The sequence below is a fragment of the Melozone crissalis genome, unplaced genomic scaffold (genome assembly GCF_028551555.1).
Source record: "Melozone crissalis strain CALT ecotype California unplaced genomic scaffold, PUWL_Pcris_2 ptg000008l_1, whole genome shotgun sequence".
NCBI lineage: Eukaryota > Metazoa > Chordata > Aves > Passeriformes > Passerellidae > Melozone > Melozone crissalis.
Genome location: NW_026535786.1, coordinates 520,204 through 537,246, shown reverse-complemented (window position 1 = coordinate 537,246; position 17,043 = coordinate 520,204). Strand labels below are relative to the sequence as shown.

The following is a 17,043-nucleotide window of genomic DNA, read 5'->3' as shown; positions in this document are numbered from 1 at the left end:
TATCTCAAAGGATAGCCCAGTGCTGACAGGGATCAGTAGGGGAAAATACAACACAGTGCTCTGAGTGTCTTGGTATTTACCTCTACATGGAAACATTCATAGGTTTATTTTCATATCCTACATATTCTTAAGAAAGAGAGTTAGCTTTTTTTTCTTTTCTTGCAAGTTGGGAATGCTGGAAAAATTAAATAGCTTTTGATATATGTATATATATATAAAAGCCTGGATTTTTCTCTTTTGCTTCACTAAAATACATGTAAGAATGGTTACAAAGGGAAATTTGCAAAAAACAAACAGTTAACATAGGAAAAGTTTCGATCTATGCTTTTAATCTTTCGTGTCTGAGCTCATCAAGACTCCACTGGAATTCTAGACAGTAAATTGAGTACTTAAATTATCTCAGATCAACTATTCTTCAGCAGGTAAAGAATAAATATCTTTACTGAAGTAGTATGGTCTCCCGACTGTAGACCTAGAGGATTTGCCACAATAAAGAATTGGAATGATTTAATTTCTGAATCTTTTTTAGAAATGTGAGCTAGACTTGAAGAAAACAGAAATATGGCTTTAAGTGAATTGTTAACATTCTGTTGCATATCTTATTTTGGTTATCTCTCGCTTTCTTCTTCTTTAGAGTCAAGTGACAGTTTTTCCCCAAGTTTCCTTATAAGTTCTGCCAGATCTTCAGAATTCTGAGATTTTTCCTCAAGGAGTTCATACCGGAGACTTGAGATGTCCTGTTTAATTTCCTTCAATTCACCTGTAACAGATTTTAAAGGATCACAATATTAACAAAAGAAAAAAACAACACCCAAATATCTCAAAATTATGGTTTTTTCTTGTATTTCTTTGTTGAAACAGAAGAAGTAGATATTCTGGTGCCCATTGGTGAATCATAGGATATTCTGAGTTGGAAGGGACCCACAATGACCATCCAGCTTTAAGTGAATGGTCCATGTAGGGATTAAACCCAAAATCTTGTTGTTATTAGCATCATGCTCTGACCAGCTGAGGTAACCTCAGTGGAATGGTGTCTTGGGGATAGGAATACAAAGATGCAGTTCAGGAATCAAACAAATCTAAAGGCAAAAGTCTGAGAGACCATGAGTTCACAAAACTCACATGATCTATTTGATGGAGGATGCTTTTCTGCTGCAAGAGAGATCACAGAATCACAGTCACAGAATCATTTAGGTTGGAAAAGACCTCTAAAATCACTGAATCCAATCATTAACCCATCACTGCCCAGACCACCAGATCTTTAAAGAACCATATGATCTTGAAGGGCCCTTCCAAACCAAACTATTCTATGATTCTATTATTTCTAAATGTAGCAACACATTTTAACACTTGTCAGATCAGTGACAGTTTCTGATGGGAGAGGAGAGACATAAATCCCATCTCTTCAACAGCTTGTTAATTTTACCTCTTGCACTTGCAAAGATGTGAAGTGGATTAAGTATTTTGGAAATATATAATCACTTTAGCTTGATTCTCTGATGAAACATACAATTCATCAACATACTCACCTTCATTGACTTCATCACTTTCCTTATCGATCTGAGCTTTCAACACGTATCTTTTAATAAGACGCTTCATTATTTTCTGCAGAGAAGAAACAAAGAAAGGAAAGGGGAGTTTTCTTAGTTGGACTAGTATTGTTATGACATTTCAAAGTAAGAGCTCTTGTCCTGATTTCAGCTGGGACAGAGTTCATATTCCTTTTAGTAGCTTGTACAGTGTGAGTTTGGGTTTAGTATGAGAGTAGTGTTGATAACGCACTGGTGTTTTAGCTGTTGCCGAGCAGTGATTACCCAAAGGCAAGGACTCTTCAATGCCTCATGCTCTGTTGCTGAGCAGGGGCACAGGAAGCTGGGAGGGAGAATGGCTGGGACAGCTGAACCAAGCTGGCCAGAGGAATATTTCATACCACAGAGTATCATGCTCAGTATAGACACTGGGGAGGCTTGGCCTTGAGGGGTGATCACTGCTCCTTTATGTCTCCTTCTCATTACTACCACTACTACTACTTTTTTTTTTTCTTTACTTAAATTAGTGAAGTATCATTATCTGAACTCACAGGTTTTACCTTTTATGATTCTCCTCCTCATCCCATGAACTTGGAAGGCACAGTGTGGGGGCAGTGAGTAAGCAACTGTGTGGTACTTAGTTGACACACAGGTTAAATTATGACACCTCTGTTACTGTCTATTGCATTCTGATACTTCAGTGTAGAACTTGACAAGTTAAAGAAACTTAATGTAAAAATCTCTGCTTTCATCTACAGGTGATATTTAACCTTCATGATTCTGCATATATATATATAGATATATATATATTTTTTTTGAAAGTTAGAGAACTAAAGATAATCTTATGAATGCTATAATTCATAAGCTTTAACCTACTACTGGAGGCTGTAAGAACTACTAATACAGTTGCATCTTTGATCTCCAAGTAGATGAAGCCATCTGGCCTTTATTGCCACCCAAAGATGATAATGACCCTGCTTAGCATTGCTAGTTGTAAATCTTTTAGTTTGTTAGTTTATTTGAACCTATTTTGATATATTTGCTAAGTTATGTTTTCCCAGTGTAGGGCTTGCTTAGAGAAAATGGGATCCAAAATTCGAAGTCATTTAAGTGAGTCTCAGCTGGGACTCATCTAACCAAAGACAGATACTTTCTAAGGTAAATATATGTATTATTTCCTTCTATGGATAAAATGAGCAAACCTGAGAGCACAGCTCATCTGAGACAACTAAAACTGACCAAATAGCTTATACCATGAGAATGACCAACCTCTCTGCTAATAATAAGGGGAATCTAGGCCAGCAAATTTATTGCAAATTTTACCTTTCCAGGAAAAAAATGAATTTTGGTCCTGATTCTCCCAACAGTTCAAATTACTTAAAAAAGAACAAGGTATCCAAGTACGTTTTAGGATATGCATTTCTGCCTTTGGATTTAATATTTTCATAGGGTGTAGTCCATGACAACATAATACTTTTTCTTTTCCATTTTAAGATAGAAAATTTTCATAGATTTATATTTCTACTTCTGTCTCCACAATAATAGAGCTGGTTTTGAGGTGAGTCATGCCAGATTAGTGGTCCCAGGCCATCACCGTGGTCACGCCTGCAAGGTCAGCAGCTGTACTGTTTATTACAATGATCCAAGAATCTTTCAAATACAAAGCCACACTACATGTTTATGGCATAGATTTTTAATCTTAGTATCTACCCCTGCATCATAATGAAATTGGCTGTGAAAAAGTGAGGGAGTTTTGGAACAGACTCCTGTAGACACTGCATAACATAAAAGTGGAGCGGAGCTAGCCTGCCCAAGGGAAAATCTCTCTTGTGATCAATAAAGTATACTCATTTTCTGTACCTTTTTTCATTCAGATTGTCTTTTTATATTACCCAGGCAGCTCTTGCTTCTTCCTTTCCACCCACTTTGCAGTATTACAAGAAGGAAAGAAGCAGTCTCTGGACCAGAAAAGCTGAGATTGATGAGGACTGTGCTGGGTCTCTTTATACTTAACTGCACAAAGGCTCACTGCAGTTGTTTAGGAGGCAAAGGAAAACCAGACTGCATTGATAGGATAAAGGCTGACAGATACTGGCAGTGCTTGAGGCATTTGTATGTAGAGATGTACCACAATAAGCTGATCTGCTTCAGCAAATGGAATGGAAAGATTTGGGGTTTATTTTTGGATTTCTCAGTTCACACTGTGCAGTTGACGACTCAACTCTAAAATTAAGAACATTTTTCTAAAACACATAAATAAATTGCACTGTAAGGGTGCTATTTAAGAAACAAAGAGTAGTGAAAAACACCCTCAAATTGTACTGCAAATACCTAAACCATTTCATTTATTTCTGAAATATACAAGGTCTGTGGATTTATCCTTGACTCATGTTACTTAGCATAAATTCAAAACTGTTCTCATGCCATCAGTCTGCCAGTTCTACTACTTCTTGATTTTATTTAAAAATAAACTGGTTTTTACCTGGTATTGTCTTGGAGGATTGTTTAAACTGTTCAAGTGGATTTCATCTGAGCTTCTGATACTCGATTGCTTCCTTTGATCAAGCTGAAACAGAATCATTATTTATAGTACAAAATAAATAGAAGATCAATATGTATATCTCATGTATATATCCTATGACAGAAAACCTAAGGCATCACAAAATGGTGAACTGGAACTCAAGCTGAACGACTGGGCTGCAGTAACAGTGAACAGAAACTGCAAAACCAAATGGTACTGCTTTAGATGAAGAGTGGGGTGGGTTCAACAAATAGCAGTGCAAGAAATATAAGTCATGGTGGATCTGGATGAGGAATAAGTGGGAGTACCACTAAAAATTCAGTTTCCTGATATTATACATGGTCCAACCAAAATTTTACTCTTTCAGTGGATGGGACCATCAGAGCAGTGTCTCAAATGCCATTAGATGTTTTGTACTTCCATTGAACCTCTCTATGTTGTGCCCTAATATATCAAGCATCTACTGATAAGCAGACTGGGGCACTTTGAAGCCTGTTAAAGATCTGTGGGATATGCTGGGAAACAATTTGTTGACAAAAATGGGGCAGGATTTGCTGCTTACACAGCTGTACACTGGGAATAATTTAAATACTATTAGATTTTGTTCAGCATTCCATAGAATCACAGAATGGTTTGTGTTGGAAGGGACATCTAAAAACAGGTAGTGCAATGCCCCTGCAGTTGGCAGGGACACCTTCTATTAGATCAGGCTTGTATTTTGATACAAAAATTGATTAAATCTATTGGTAAAATACATTCATTAGCAATCAATATAAAGTGTACACTGAATTTGGGAATTTTTGGTTCTTCAGAAAGATTCACAAATCTGTTTGTCCATACTTTAAAAAAAACCATTATTTATCTATTTAGTCTATGTTTACTTGACTAAGCAAAAGTAATTATAAAAGATAAATAATGTAAAACATATAAAACAAATTATATTTCTCTTATATATTAATCTACATATGCACAGACCTGTATAGAAAGGGCAAGTTATTATTTTTTCATGCTTGAATAAAGCTACTTCAGATATTTTGAATATATCTTAAAAAGTATAATCTTATCAAAATGTTTTCACTTAAATTAGGTATCTGATTTATAATAAAAAATAATGACTAGGGAGTTTACACAATCACTATATAATCGCTATGTTTTTCAGGATTTTAGAACTAATTATACTTTCTTGGGACTCATCTACAATACTGGGTTAAAAGAGAAAAACAATCTTCCTGCTATTTCAGCTCTTGGATTTCTCATGCACCATTTTTTGAAAAAGTGTAAGATCACACTTCCTCTGCAGCAGCAGAGGGAAGTTGCCTTGGGTATTTATATGTATTTTATTTCATATTTTAAAAGCGAAGTGTCATGCTGGTTACCAGTTTCAAACTTATGTTACACTGATTCACCTCAAAAGTTAATCTACTGCTCAATTACAATTTGATTTTCACTTGAAATAGCAAAATTGGTAATATGTGATGACATGAGTTATGACACTGCAAACTTGTAAAACCAGGCACACTGTAATGCCTTTATGTTAACCTTCACCCTCCAGCACAGTTTTTAGGATAATAATTTACTTTTAGTTAGCCACCTTGAAAGTTGGCAGGTAAATCAGAAGTGTGACACTTTAGATCTTATGTGTACCAGTAACAGGACACAAGATCCACTGTAAATTGCTGAATGACCACTTGGTGGCAGAGACTGCCAAGATTTCATTATCACATTTAACATTTTTTAACTCTCTTTAAGCTCTGTTTAAGCTTCCTGCTTAAGGCTTTTTCTTTCTCCAAAATTAGAGTGCACTCAACCTGCCACATTGGTGACTGACCTAGAATCCGTATTTTTAAGTTACCATTTATTGAATATGAGTAACCAGAGAGGAAATTATGTAAATTAAATAAAACAATGATATAAATCCCAACCAAAATAACTCTTCTTCTAGAGTGGGGGGTGAAATATGAAATGCAGGATATATGGATCATTGTTCTTTGAAAACATCTTCATCTTTACACTTGCCTCTCATTTCATTATTCTCTTGTATTACGTAAAATTCAATCAGAATAGTAATGAAATTGTTATAGCTGGTTTCTTCAGCACTTCATTAATGTCTTAAATCAGAAACTACTGTCAACTTGTAATTCCAAAAAATTGCACTTTCTTGGATCAAAAAGGAGGGTTCCCAGAAAGTGACTCAGTTTGTACTCCTATAAGCAGACGTCACTCATGAAAATTTCAGAAATACTGTTTTACACTAGGAAAGTTAAAGTTAACATTTTTTTCTTTTTGAGTGAGGGCTTAAAGCTACTTCAATAAATAGCTGTCCCCTACTTCTTTTCTGAAGGGCCATGTTTAATGAACAAAATTTAAATATAGTATCTCTCACTGCTGATTTTTAGCTCAGGAAGATGAACAAGTTCTGTGACACTTGAACAGTAAATTTTCTCAATCCCAAGGCAATTTTAAATTTAGAACAGTAGTCAAAGTAGGTTTTTTTTAAAAAATCTCCTTTTCCTTCATTTCTTTTTTCTTTTTATTGGTTTGAGTTTCTCACTTGATATTTAAAATGCCAATTCTAGCCTGAAAAAAGAAGTCTGTGGATTTTAATCAACAGCCTGAAAGAAAACATCTTCACAGTCTTTAGTATTGCATTTAGATATGTCTCAGGAAATTAATTTCTGGTGTACTATACTTTGAACACAGCTATGTAAATTACTTGCTGTTTAGCACTGACAGCATCTGGCTTCGTTTTCTGCTAGCAATGATCAGGGCAGAGCTGGAGCTAGGAGTAGCATTTCCTTCCTTCCCACCCTAATTCTTGTCTTCCCACTCACTCTGAAGCTACAGCAGCTTTTGCAGAGAGAAGATGCAGTCTCTGCAGCAGAACAACCCACAGGCTGGGTCTGGATCAGTGAACCCCAGTGTGTGTTAACATTGCTGGGCACTGCAGTGCAATGTCTCCCACCAGTAGACTTTCACTGTCCTCCCAGGTAGGACTCACACCAGAGCAACCTTCTGTCTTCCTAGGCACAGTCTGGCAACTGGAATGGCTGAGGGACAAGAGGTTTCCTACTGTGTGAGGAAAACTACCTGAATAGGGACAAGCCATTCCTGAATTGGCCTCCATACCCAGATAAGCTGCCCAAGTTACACTAGCACAAACACAGCCCTCAAGTCTTGGGTCTGGTCTTGCCAAATCTTTCCTTATCTTTCCACAGCTCATTTTATTTATACTATAAATATACCTGCACAGGTAGCTCCTTGCTCAGCAGTCACAGCAGCATCAACCCACTCAGCACTAAGGGAACCAAAAGTCAAAATCCCAAAAGCCTGAGAGTGCCCTTGAGAAGATGCCATGACAGCCTCAACAATAATGAATTGCCAACAGTGGATCAAAAGGTTACACAAAACCACTTTAGCTACTTCTTGGAAGTCCACAGGATGGCAATAGATTCAGATAAATTCAGCATGTAGAACCCCAAAAGGTAAGTGAAAATGCAATCATCTGCCACTATCTGCTGCAAAACCTGAGAAATTAATAAATACAACTCAAGACACTTTATGTTTTTCAATGTAAAAATATGCTTTTTTAAAATTTGATTTGCATTTTTATAGCTGCTTTGGCGGCAGAGTATGCACATTTCATTTAGGATTAGTTATACTAAAATCTGAACTGAGTGTAAAAGCATTAATATTTGAAGACCTAAAATTAATTCAGGGCTAGGAAAAAATCTGATAAACAATGTTTGCATCCCTACAGCTCTCTTTCAGAGGGACTGCTGTAAAAGCTGACAAATCTGCTACTGTTTTATGTAGAACTGGTTAGTATTACACTATGCACCTTTCCAGAAACATGCTAGAAAACACGAATTGCTAGGTTTGAATGGAGTGATAAAAATACATCTTCTTTCCTTAGTCTGTATAAATGGGACTTTTAAGAGTATCTGTTTTATGGGAACATAAATTTCATGCTAAGAAGTCATTAACACAAGCTTATAACCTACTTATGTGCTTTTCAAATTCACAGAGTAAGTGAATTAGAAAAGAACCATTTGTTGTTTTCCACCACCACTCAATTTTAAGTTTATATGCATCTCCTCAAATGCACAATATTTTAGTGATGACTTTATCACTCACAGAGGTTTTAAAATCGGGTTGCATCATGCAGCTTGAAGAAAAGTTTTGCAAATGTCAGATTCATTAAAAACCTGAGCAAATGCATGTGTCATTCCTATTAGGTCCTAAATACATTAGGATTAGATTTTCCAAACAAAATGAAGTGAGATCTGTGAAACACTAGAAAAATTACTGGTAATAGAGATGAGACACTTGAACGTAATAGCAATTTTGACTTAGATAACAGTGTTTGTATAAACTTACCCAGAGGCATAGGATTTTTCCCTAAAAGTCCATTTTTTCTTTCAAGGATTGTGAGCATTTTTTCCTCTTTAACTCTTCAACTAATAAGTGTGAAAAATGTGCTGGTCACACTGGTGACAGAGAACTGACAGATGCATGTAAATTCTTTACTGGTCCCCAGACTAAGGACTAATGGCTCTTGACAACAAATTCAAGAACTTTTAACCTTGAACAGGCCTCTGCTCAGACCACAGCCCATTTTAACAAAGATTCTTCCATACTTAAATTTCCTTTGAAGAAAATTTTGTTTTTCCAACATGACAAATTCTTACTTTTTTTTTTTTTTTCCCCCTGTATGTTAGCATATGCTCACCTTTCTACTCACTACATCTGATCAGCTGCCTTGGATAACTCTTTTTCCCTAAAATGTTAAAATAGTGCTAGAATAGTGCCAGACTTTACATTTCTAATGCCACCTAACATTCCATGTTTTTCTCAAGCAATTGAAATGATCTATACCAAGACAGTGCAGGAAAAATACACCTGCTACAAACTAAGCAAGTCCAATGCATCAACTCAAGTGCTTTTTACTGAAGCTGTGTAAGTAAAACAGGTAACAAAATATTTTACAATAAAAGCAAAGGGCATTTTCAGTGGAAGCAGAGACAGGGTGCCAAGCGGGGACTTTGGAGACTGCCCATGCATGTGAGGGTGGCATTAGGAAAGACAAAGATTGCCTTAAGCTGACATTTGCAAGAGCAGTAAGAAATATTGCTACAACAGCAACGTAAGGCAGCACAAGGAAAATGCAAGCCTACTGGCAGTGGGGAAAGGGATTTAAGTGACAGCTGGATGAAGGTAAGAATGAGGGACTTGATGCCTTTTTTGCCTCAGGTTTCATCAACAGTTTCTCAGACCTCTGCCCTCAGTGAAGGAATTCGAGGAGACAGGAAGAACTTGAACCAAGCAAATCCAGAGCGCTACATCCACAGGTGCATCTGAGAGAGCAGACGCACCCCTTGTAAATATGCTATCATCTCTGAAAGACCACAGACAGGTATTGGGAGAGGTCCCCAAAGGCTGGAGAACAGCAAATGTCAGATCCATCTTCAAAAAAGGTCAAAATTATGATTTGAGCAACCCTGGGCCACTCAGCCTCCCTTCAGTAACCGGCAAAATAACGCAAAGAAAAATGAAACTTCTTGGAGCACATGCAAGAACAGATGGTGACTGGAAAAAGCAGGTGTGTATTTATGAAAAGTAAAATCTGTCTGACCATCTAGATGGTATTCTGAGATAAAGTGACTTGCAGATAAAGGGAAAGCAGGAGATGTCATTGGACCTGAACTTCAGCAGGGATTGTAATTATTCCATTCTATTCTATTCTATTCTATTCTATTCTATTCTATTCTACTCTCCCATGTTAGTGACTGGTTCAGTATGCATTAAGTATGTAGGGAAATTCATGAATAAAGCAGGGCAATAATAAAAATAAAGTTAAAATTGGCTTTATCTTCTAAAATTAGCAGTCAGTATATACAAGAAAAAAATTACCTTATTCATCTCTGCATCTTCCTGAAAGCTTTTCTTTTGGCACAAAAATGGTTTAGAAATACATTTTTTGATTCTGATTAGGAGATACAGCAAAGATTTTGGGCTTGGCACTAAGTTGAAGGGTACTGGAAGAGTTCTCCCTTCTTCAAAGTAAGAAAACCAAAGTTTAGCCCTTGCAAATTTCCATTCTACATCAGCATCATCCTGTAAAACAGAAACATAACTGTTAAGACACGGTTACTACCACTCTGACTATTGAAGATGCTCTAGCTAAACTTCATGTGTGTTTCAAGTGTTAATTGGCTGAAGTAAATCTCAAACAGATCAAGATTTATGAAAACCAAAATTTCAGTGAATGGAAATGTTCTTCTTAATCCATTTAAAATAATGCAATTGCAGAAGAACAGAATGGATTTAATTTAAATGTTGTTTATTCCAGAGTAAGTGCTAATAGTCTGTGATACAGGACCACAATGACAGACTCTATTACTAGTCTGTAGACTCTATTACTTTAAACATAAACTTTAAAAAGATGAGGTGATTCTTACCTAATTCCTTAAATTTTCTGAAATACATGATTAAACGAGATATACTATCATCATCATTGCTTATTTTTATCATTTATGATCACCAAAACACTCACTTTATTTCCCCCTGTAAAGTTTAGGAGGGTTTTCTGCAGAAAGGACTGACATCAGTTCAAGGTCATGACTCAATATTGCTGCACCTGTTTTTAGAGGCTGTTTTGTTCAGTCACTGTATTTTTAATGCTATAAAGCTGACAGATTTTCCCTGTGGCCTCCTGATCCAGAAGAATGTGAACATCCCTAGAGAATGTGTTGTTCTTGCTCCAGCTTGACAATGCTACAGGTCCCAGTCAGAGCCCAGAATGTGGGACCAAAGTGGAGTCAAACCCAAGTTTGATGCTTTGGCAAGAGCAATCCCTAGGAAAGTCTGGGATGGCCCAGCTCCTGGAGATCTGCTTACTTTTTTTCTAAACAGTGGTAATGATTTAGCCCTCTGTTTTCCATGGAATGCAAAAGGTAATGCTGGATTTTGGCAAGTAATTACAAATGAGGCAAATGAAAGATTCACGAAGTCACAACATGTAGCCCATACTCTTCAGGAACATAACACAATTCACCAGTAGTTTCTTATTCCAGTCTGGTTCTTACTATTGCAAGCACATGCAGCCAAGTAATTGACAGGTATTTTATAATAAAAATGAACAGTGGCATTAGTATTTTCTTCTGAAATCTCCCAAAAGCTTATGTGGCACTTGTCTTGATGTCAACAAGAAAATTTTCCAGGAGCCAGAGACAATTAGTTGTAACAGTAAATAGGTTGATATTTCATAATAAATGGACTTTTTACCTCAATTTCCTGGAATGAACTGTTGATCATTGCAATAAGCATGTTCAGTAAGACGATGACCATGGTAACATTATAGACTCCATAGAGAACATAACCAATATTTTCAATAAATTTGTGTTTATAATTGATAACAACTGATTTAACTTCTGAGAGTCCAAATATAGCCCAGAACAATGTTTTGAAGCTTTCTTCAACACTAAAAGGAGAAATTGGACACATGCATATGTTATTGAAGAAAAGCTATATATTCTTACTGTAGAAATTGCCAGTTATCAATTTTATACAGTGTACAAATTTTTCCATTATCATAATGTTGAACTCCACCTCTGTACATAAAAGTAGACTGTCTAATTTCATGGGTACAGGCTGTTTCATAACATAAAATTCCTAACAGAACTAACTATAAAACCATCTGATTCAGATCAGATGGTTTTAGGAATCATATATCCATCCTCAAAAGAATATTACAATGATTCACTTGTTAACTACTTTAATCTATATACTACAAGCTTGCTGTTAACATGAAAAAAATTTAAAAGTAATTAACCTGTACTTTATTTAAATTGCATCATTAGTTCACTTACTGAGAATCCTTTCACTGTTAACATGATAAATATTAACATGAAACTAAACTATATAAACTATGAAGAAGACAGGATATCTGATGGCAAATCAGCAATTTTCAAAAAAATTAGTCTTATGGACCATAATCTTCCAGCTGAGTTTTTAGTATTTCACAATTCCAGGGTAAAGTCATGGTGTGGAAATAGTGATTTTTTTTTCAGGTTAGTTTATTTAAATAAATGTATTTCCTCCTGATTAGTTTATAAATAACATAAGTCCAAACCTCTGAGGTACTTTTTCCTATTTATCTCCATCTCTTTGAAGACTTATTTTCTCTTGCTTTGATAAAGAGATCTCATTTCCCCACATCCAAAAATACACTAGCATTGCAAAGAACATGTAGTATTTTACTGAGTTATTGTTAATAAAATAAAGGTTCCAATAAAATAAAGGTTCCAATTTAATCAGTTGTACTTACGTTGTGAACGCTTCATTTTGTTTTGCCCCCAGATAGTAGGAATAGAGATTAAACATGCCTATCATGAAAGCCACAAACACCATGATAAATATGACCATAAACTTGAAGATGTCTTTCACGGTTCTGCCAAGTGATATCTGCAGTGGCCCAAAGCTTTCATTAGCTGGTAAGATGTAGGCTATCCGTGAGAAACTCAACACCACTGCAATCGCATACAGCCCTTCAGAAATGATCTGAGGATCAGACGGATCCCAGTTTATTCTGGCTGGAAAAAAGATGAGAATTCCTCTCAGTAAAACGTGTAATTATCTATGGAAGGCCTCTTTGGACCACCTGCTGCCAGTGCTCTGCCTAATGTAGCCCAGGGTACCACTGGCCTTCTTTGCTGCACAGGCTCATGTTCAACCTGGTGTCCATCAAGTTATGTTTGCTACCCTATGATAAAACCTGGCATTAAATACTCACTATTAATACCATCCATACACAGATGCTCTTCAAACAGACTTCAGTGTACATGCATACATGAAAAAAATGCCTCAACTATTGCTTTTAGGACTTATGTGAAATTTATAACTTTCAAGTAAAATTTATAAGACTACAATTTAATGTGTTTCAGAATATATACATTTTAATTGCTCTGCTTTTCTGCAGTCTGGATAGTGCAAAAACGCAACCTTTTCAGAAACAGTATCTGAAGCACAGAATAAAGACAGAAACTGATGCAATTTAGTATCTAGAGAAAAATATCTAATAATGGTAAGTGAGATGCGGTGGTGTTGAGAGTGAACACAAGTCAGCAGTGCTTAATTTTTTGGGCAAAATACCTTCTAGGACTTCCCAAATATCCCAAGAAAGTTTCTTAACATTTTTATCTCTTACTGGTAAAGAGCAAGGATTGAAAAATATTAAAGAAATATAATAGAGTCTCTGAGCAAATAATATATAAAAGATATATTGTTTTTTCTGGCAAAATAGGTTTATGAACTTCCTGCACCTCATTGCTCAGTTCTGTCCCTGCATTACAATACATTCCATTCAAAGCTGCACCACCACAGACTGGTTGGCAGGACAGTATTGTATAATTGAACAGATTAAAATTATCTAGAAAAGGGGTGGGTGACAGTGAATTTATTTTGATATTAGTTCATTTCAGTGCTGTCTAGAACAGTCTACAAAAAGATGTACCAACACAGCCAGGGGACCTATGATCAATAGTGGAATCACAGAAACATAGAATATCCTGAGTCAGAAGGGAACCATGAGGATCAATCATTGACTCCAGCTCCTGGCCCTGTGCAAGACCATCCCCAGCAGTCACACCATGTGCCTGAGAGTGTTGTCCAAACGCTTCTTGATCTCAGATAGGCTGGTGCTGTGACCACTTCCCTGGGGAGCCTGTTCCAGTGTCTGACCACCCTTTGGATGAAGAACCTTTTCCTGACATCCAGCCTAAACTTCCCCTGACACAGCTTCAGAACATTCCCTTGAGCCCTGTCCCTGGTCACTAGAGAGCAGAGATCAGTGCTTGCCCCTTCTCTTCCCTTCACAAGGAAGCTGCAGACTGCAGTGAGCTCTCCCTTCAGCTTCCTCCTCTCCAGGCTGAACACACCAAGTGACCTCAGCTGCTTCTCACATGACTTCCCCTCAAGGCCCTTCACCATCATCGTTGCCCTCCTTTGGACACTCTCCCACAGTTTAATGTCTTTTTTTATGTTGTGGCACCCAGAACTGCCCCCAGCCCTGGAGGTGAGGCTGCCCCAGAGCAGAGCAGAGCAGGACAATCCCCTCCCTTGCCCAGCTGGCCATGCTGTGCCTGATGCCTCCAGGACAGGGTTGGCCCTCCTGGCTGCCAGGGCACTGCTGGCTCACGTTCAACTAGCCATAAAGATAAAGAAGTGAAGCTGTGGAAATTTCTTCAGTACTATATTGTGAAATTATGGCATTGGAGACTTATTAAAAGAAAATCAGTTTGTTTTGGCCCAATAATTGTGCCATCAACTCACCCAAGGTGTAGTATTTTATGTTAGGCTCCAGTGTTGGACTTGTCAGATCTTTCATATTTGCATCAACGATGTTCTGGGCTCTGGATGCATGCCAAAATGCCATAAACCTTGCTATAAATGATGCTGCAAAAATTGCTAACATACCAAAATCAAGCATATTCCATAACTCAAACAGGTATTCCTTTGGACCTTGGGACCAAATTTCTTTACATTCAGACCATATCATGCCTGTATAAGAGAGAACAGAGAAAACACTGTGTTCTTTATTCCTCATGCTTGTTTCATATTTTTATTATATACAGGACATGCTCTTGGTGGCAGTCATATTCAAAATTATTTTGATCAGTGGGAGTTCAAACACAAAATTAAATCCTTGGACCTCCAAATTTATATACATTCTGGGACTTCTTTCTCATCTAAGTAATAATAACAATCTTTCAGACTGCTTCTTCCTGTAAAACTACAAAAGCTTTCCAAGAGAGGAATGGGATGTGAGTATTACCATCTGTTACAGACACAGAATGAGATGAGAAGAGCAGAAATGCTCTGGCATGAACATACAATGGTGGGAGAGCTAAAGCATAACTCAAAATTTCTTATTTGCCATTTTCCTGGCTACAGTCTCTTTTACATATGTGACAAATGATCATGAAAGTAAGACTCAGACATAATTCTTCTTCAATAGAACACAGGTATCTGTCTGATTCCTAACTACTGTCCCTTAGTAATAAAGTGGAAGTACATTATCAGCTTATGACAGCTTTTTTTATTGTGAAAACCCTTTTTTCTTTTCAAGGTAAAAAATATGTAATTATGAAGTAAAATTCTAAAGAGCTAATAACTAAATGGAATAATGTCACTAATTTTTACACTTATCAAATTGAAAGCACTTTTCATCATTTTCAGATAAGGACAATAATAATGTCAATTACAGTCAATGTTACATCTGTATGCATGAATCAATTTTTCATAAACTGTCTTATGCATGACACTGATACAAAATAGATTAAATTAGCAAAGTAGAACTTCAAATTGAGAATTTATGATTTATTTCTTTATTACCAGATGAAAACATTGATGTTTATAGACTTTGAAAGTCTAAGTGCTATATTATTCCTAAAATAAAAAATTATAATAATTTATGAATAGCTTTACAATTAAATAAATAAATACTGCCAAGGTCTTTTAAAGCTATAATCACTTGGTATACAAATTTCAATCACAGTGAGATCATAAAAGCAAAATACTTTAAATGCATAAGGTCTTGAATGGATAGCTTGAATTTAGCTTTCCCTTTTTACAGGCATAACTAACAACCAGATCCTTAAAATATTTGGACATCTAAACCCTACTGGACTAAAAGGTAGTAGACTTGTAAGTAAGAATCTGACAGCTAATATATTTTGGAAGGTGTATGCTCAAGTTCTGATGCTGAAGAGTTCTACATCACCAAGTTGAATGGGTCTGCTCAGAGTATTGTTCATAGAACTCATTTAATTCCTGTGTCGGGATGGAAAAAATATACCACTGAATCTTCTGGGATCTATATTCTTCTCTTTTGTCACTAATATATTCAGCTAAACACTATTAGTTCTGCAGGCATGCTTGCAAAATAAGAGATTAAGAGACAATTGGACACAAATAAATCTTGTCTCATCACATAAAAATCTTTCCTCCTGGAAATTCACACCAAGACTCAACCACCCCAAAAACTGATAGACACTTTGCTTTGATATTCATAATACTGAATTAATTAATCTTCAGATAATATAGATGTCACCGAAGTACTTAGTCTGTATGTTTGTGATCAACCAGACACATGAATCCTGCTGCCATCTAATAAAAAACACAAGGCCCACGTGGGAATGCAGACAGCTGAATAAACTCCCTTTGTTGCAATTTTTACACAAAACGTTAAAAGGAAAGGGTTTAGTTGGGTTCAGCTTCACTTGTAATCATAGCAATTTAAGCAAAAATTTTTACCTACTACCCAAGAAATAATAAGCATCTCCATCCATGAGAAACATGATGTTTTCATCCTAAAAAGCTGTTTTACGTTGTCTGTTGTTTCATTGGGTCGGAGTTTCGTGCCATCAAACCTGTCAGCTGCATTCATGACAAGCAGACCAAGAAAAATGGTGAAAGAAGCTGCATGGGCTACAAACTTCATGAATGGGCCACGCATTATCCTCCCCAGCTGCAAAAGAGATCAACAAACACAAGGCTATTGCACTGACTGATTCCAAATAAAATGTATATAAAAAGAGCAGTAACACAGATAATCATATATTTCAATAATATGAAGAAAAAATATCTGAAAACATTTGTATACTGTGATGTCCTGTTCACAGTCACCTTTACAAGTTTCTACTGATTTGCTATTTTCAGAGGAATAATCCATCAGTTTCACTGTTAGGGTATCAGCAATAGATTAAAAGTGAAACTGAAATGAAAAATAAAAAATATATATTTTAACTCAGTGACTTGAAATAATACTGTAATTATTTTTTGTCATTATTGTCTATTACAGATCATCAAGAGAAAAATCTATTACAGCTGTTGAATTTTTTAATACTAGCTAGCTTCATTGTGAGGCAAGACAGAAAATAAGATTTTGACACACTTACTAAAAGCATTATCATTATGAGTGAATTATGAAGAAAA

At 36.3% G+C, this 17,043-nt stretch overlaps 1 protein-coding gene across 1 annotated transcript in view; it reads right to left on the bottom strand.

The window, feature by feature from the left end:
- Window positions 1-544: 544 nt before the first annotated feature.
- TRPC6 (transient receptor potential cation channel subfamily C member 6) overlaps window positions 545-17,043 on the bottom strand; it is a 76,041-nt gene continuing 59,542 nt past the window's right edge. The window contains exons 5-12 of the mRNA XM_054269903.1: window positions 16,363-16,576; window positions 14,380-14,607; window positions 12,377-12,641; window positions 11,335-11,530; window positions 9,961-10,164; window positions 4,012-4,095; window positions 1,530-1,605; window positions 545-760 (exon numbers count right to left, since the gene is read on the bottom strand). Of these exons, the coding sequence (XP_054125878.1) occupies window positions 609-760; window positions 1,530-1,605; window positions 4,012-4,095; window positions 9,961-10,164; window positions 11,335-11,530; window positions 12,377-12,641; window positions 14,380-14,607; window positions 16,363-16,576 (1,419 nt within the window). The 3' untranslated portion in view covers window positions 545-608. The remainder of the gene's footprint in view (window positions 761-1,529; window positions 1,606-4,011; window positions 4,096-9,960; window positions 10,165-11,334; window positions 11,531-12,376; window positions 12,642-14,379; window positions 14,608-16,362; window positions 16,577-17,043) is intronic.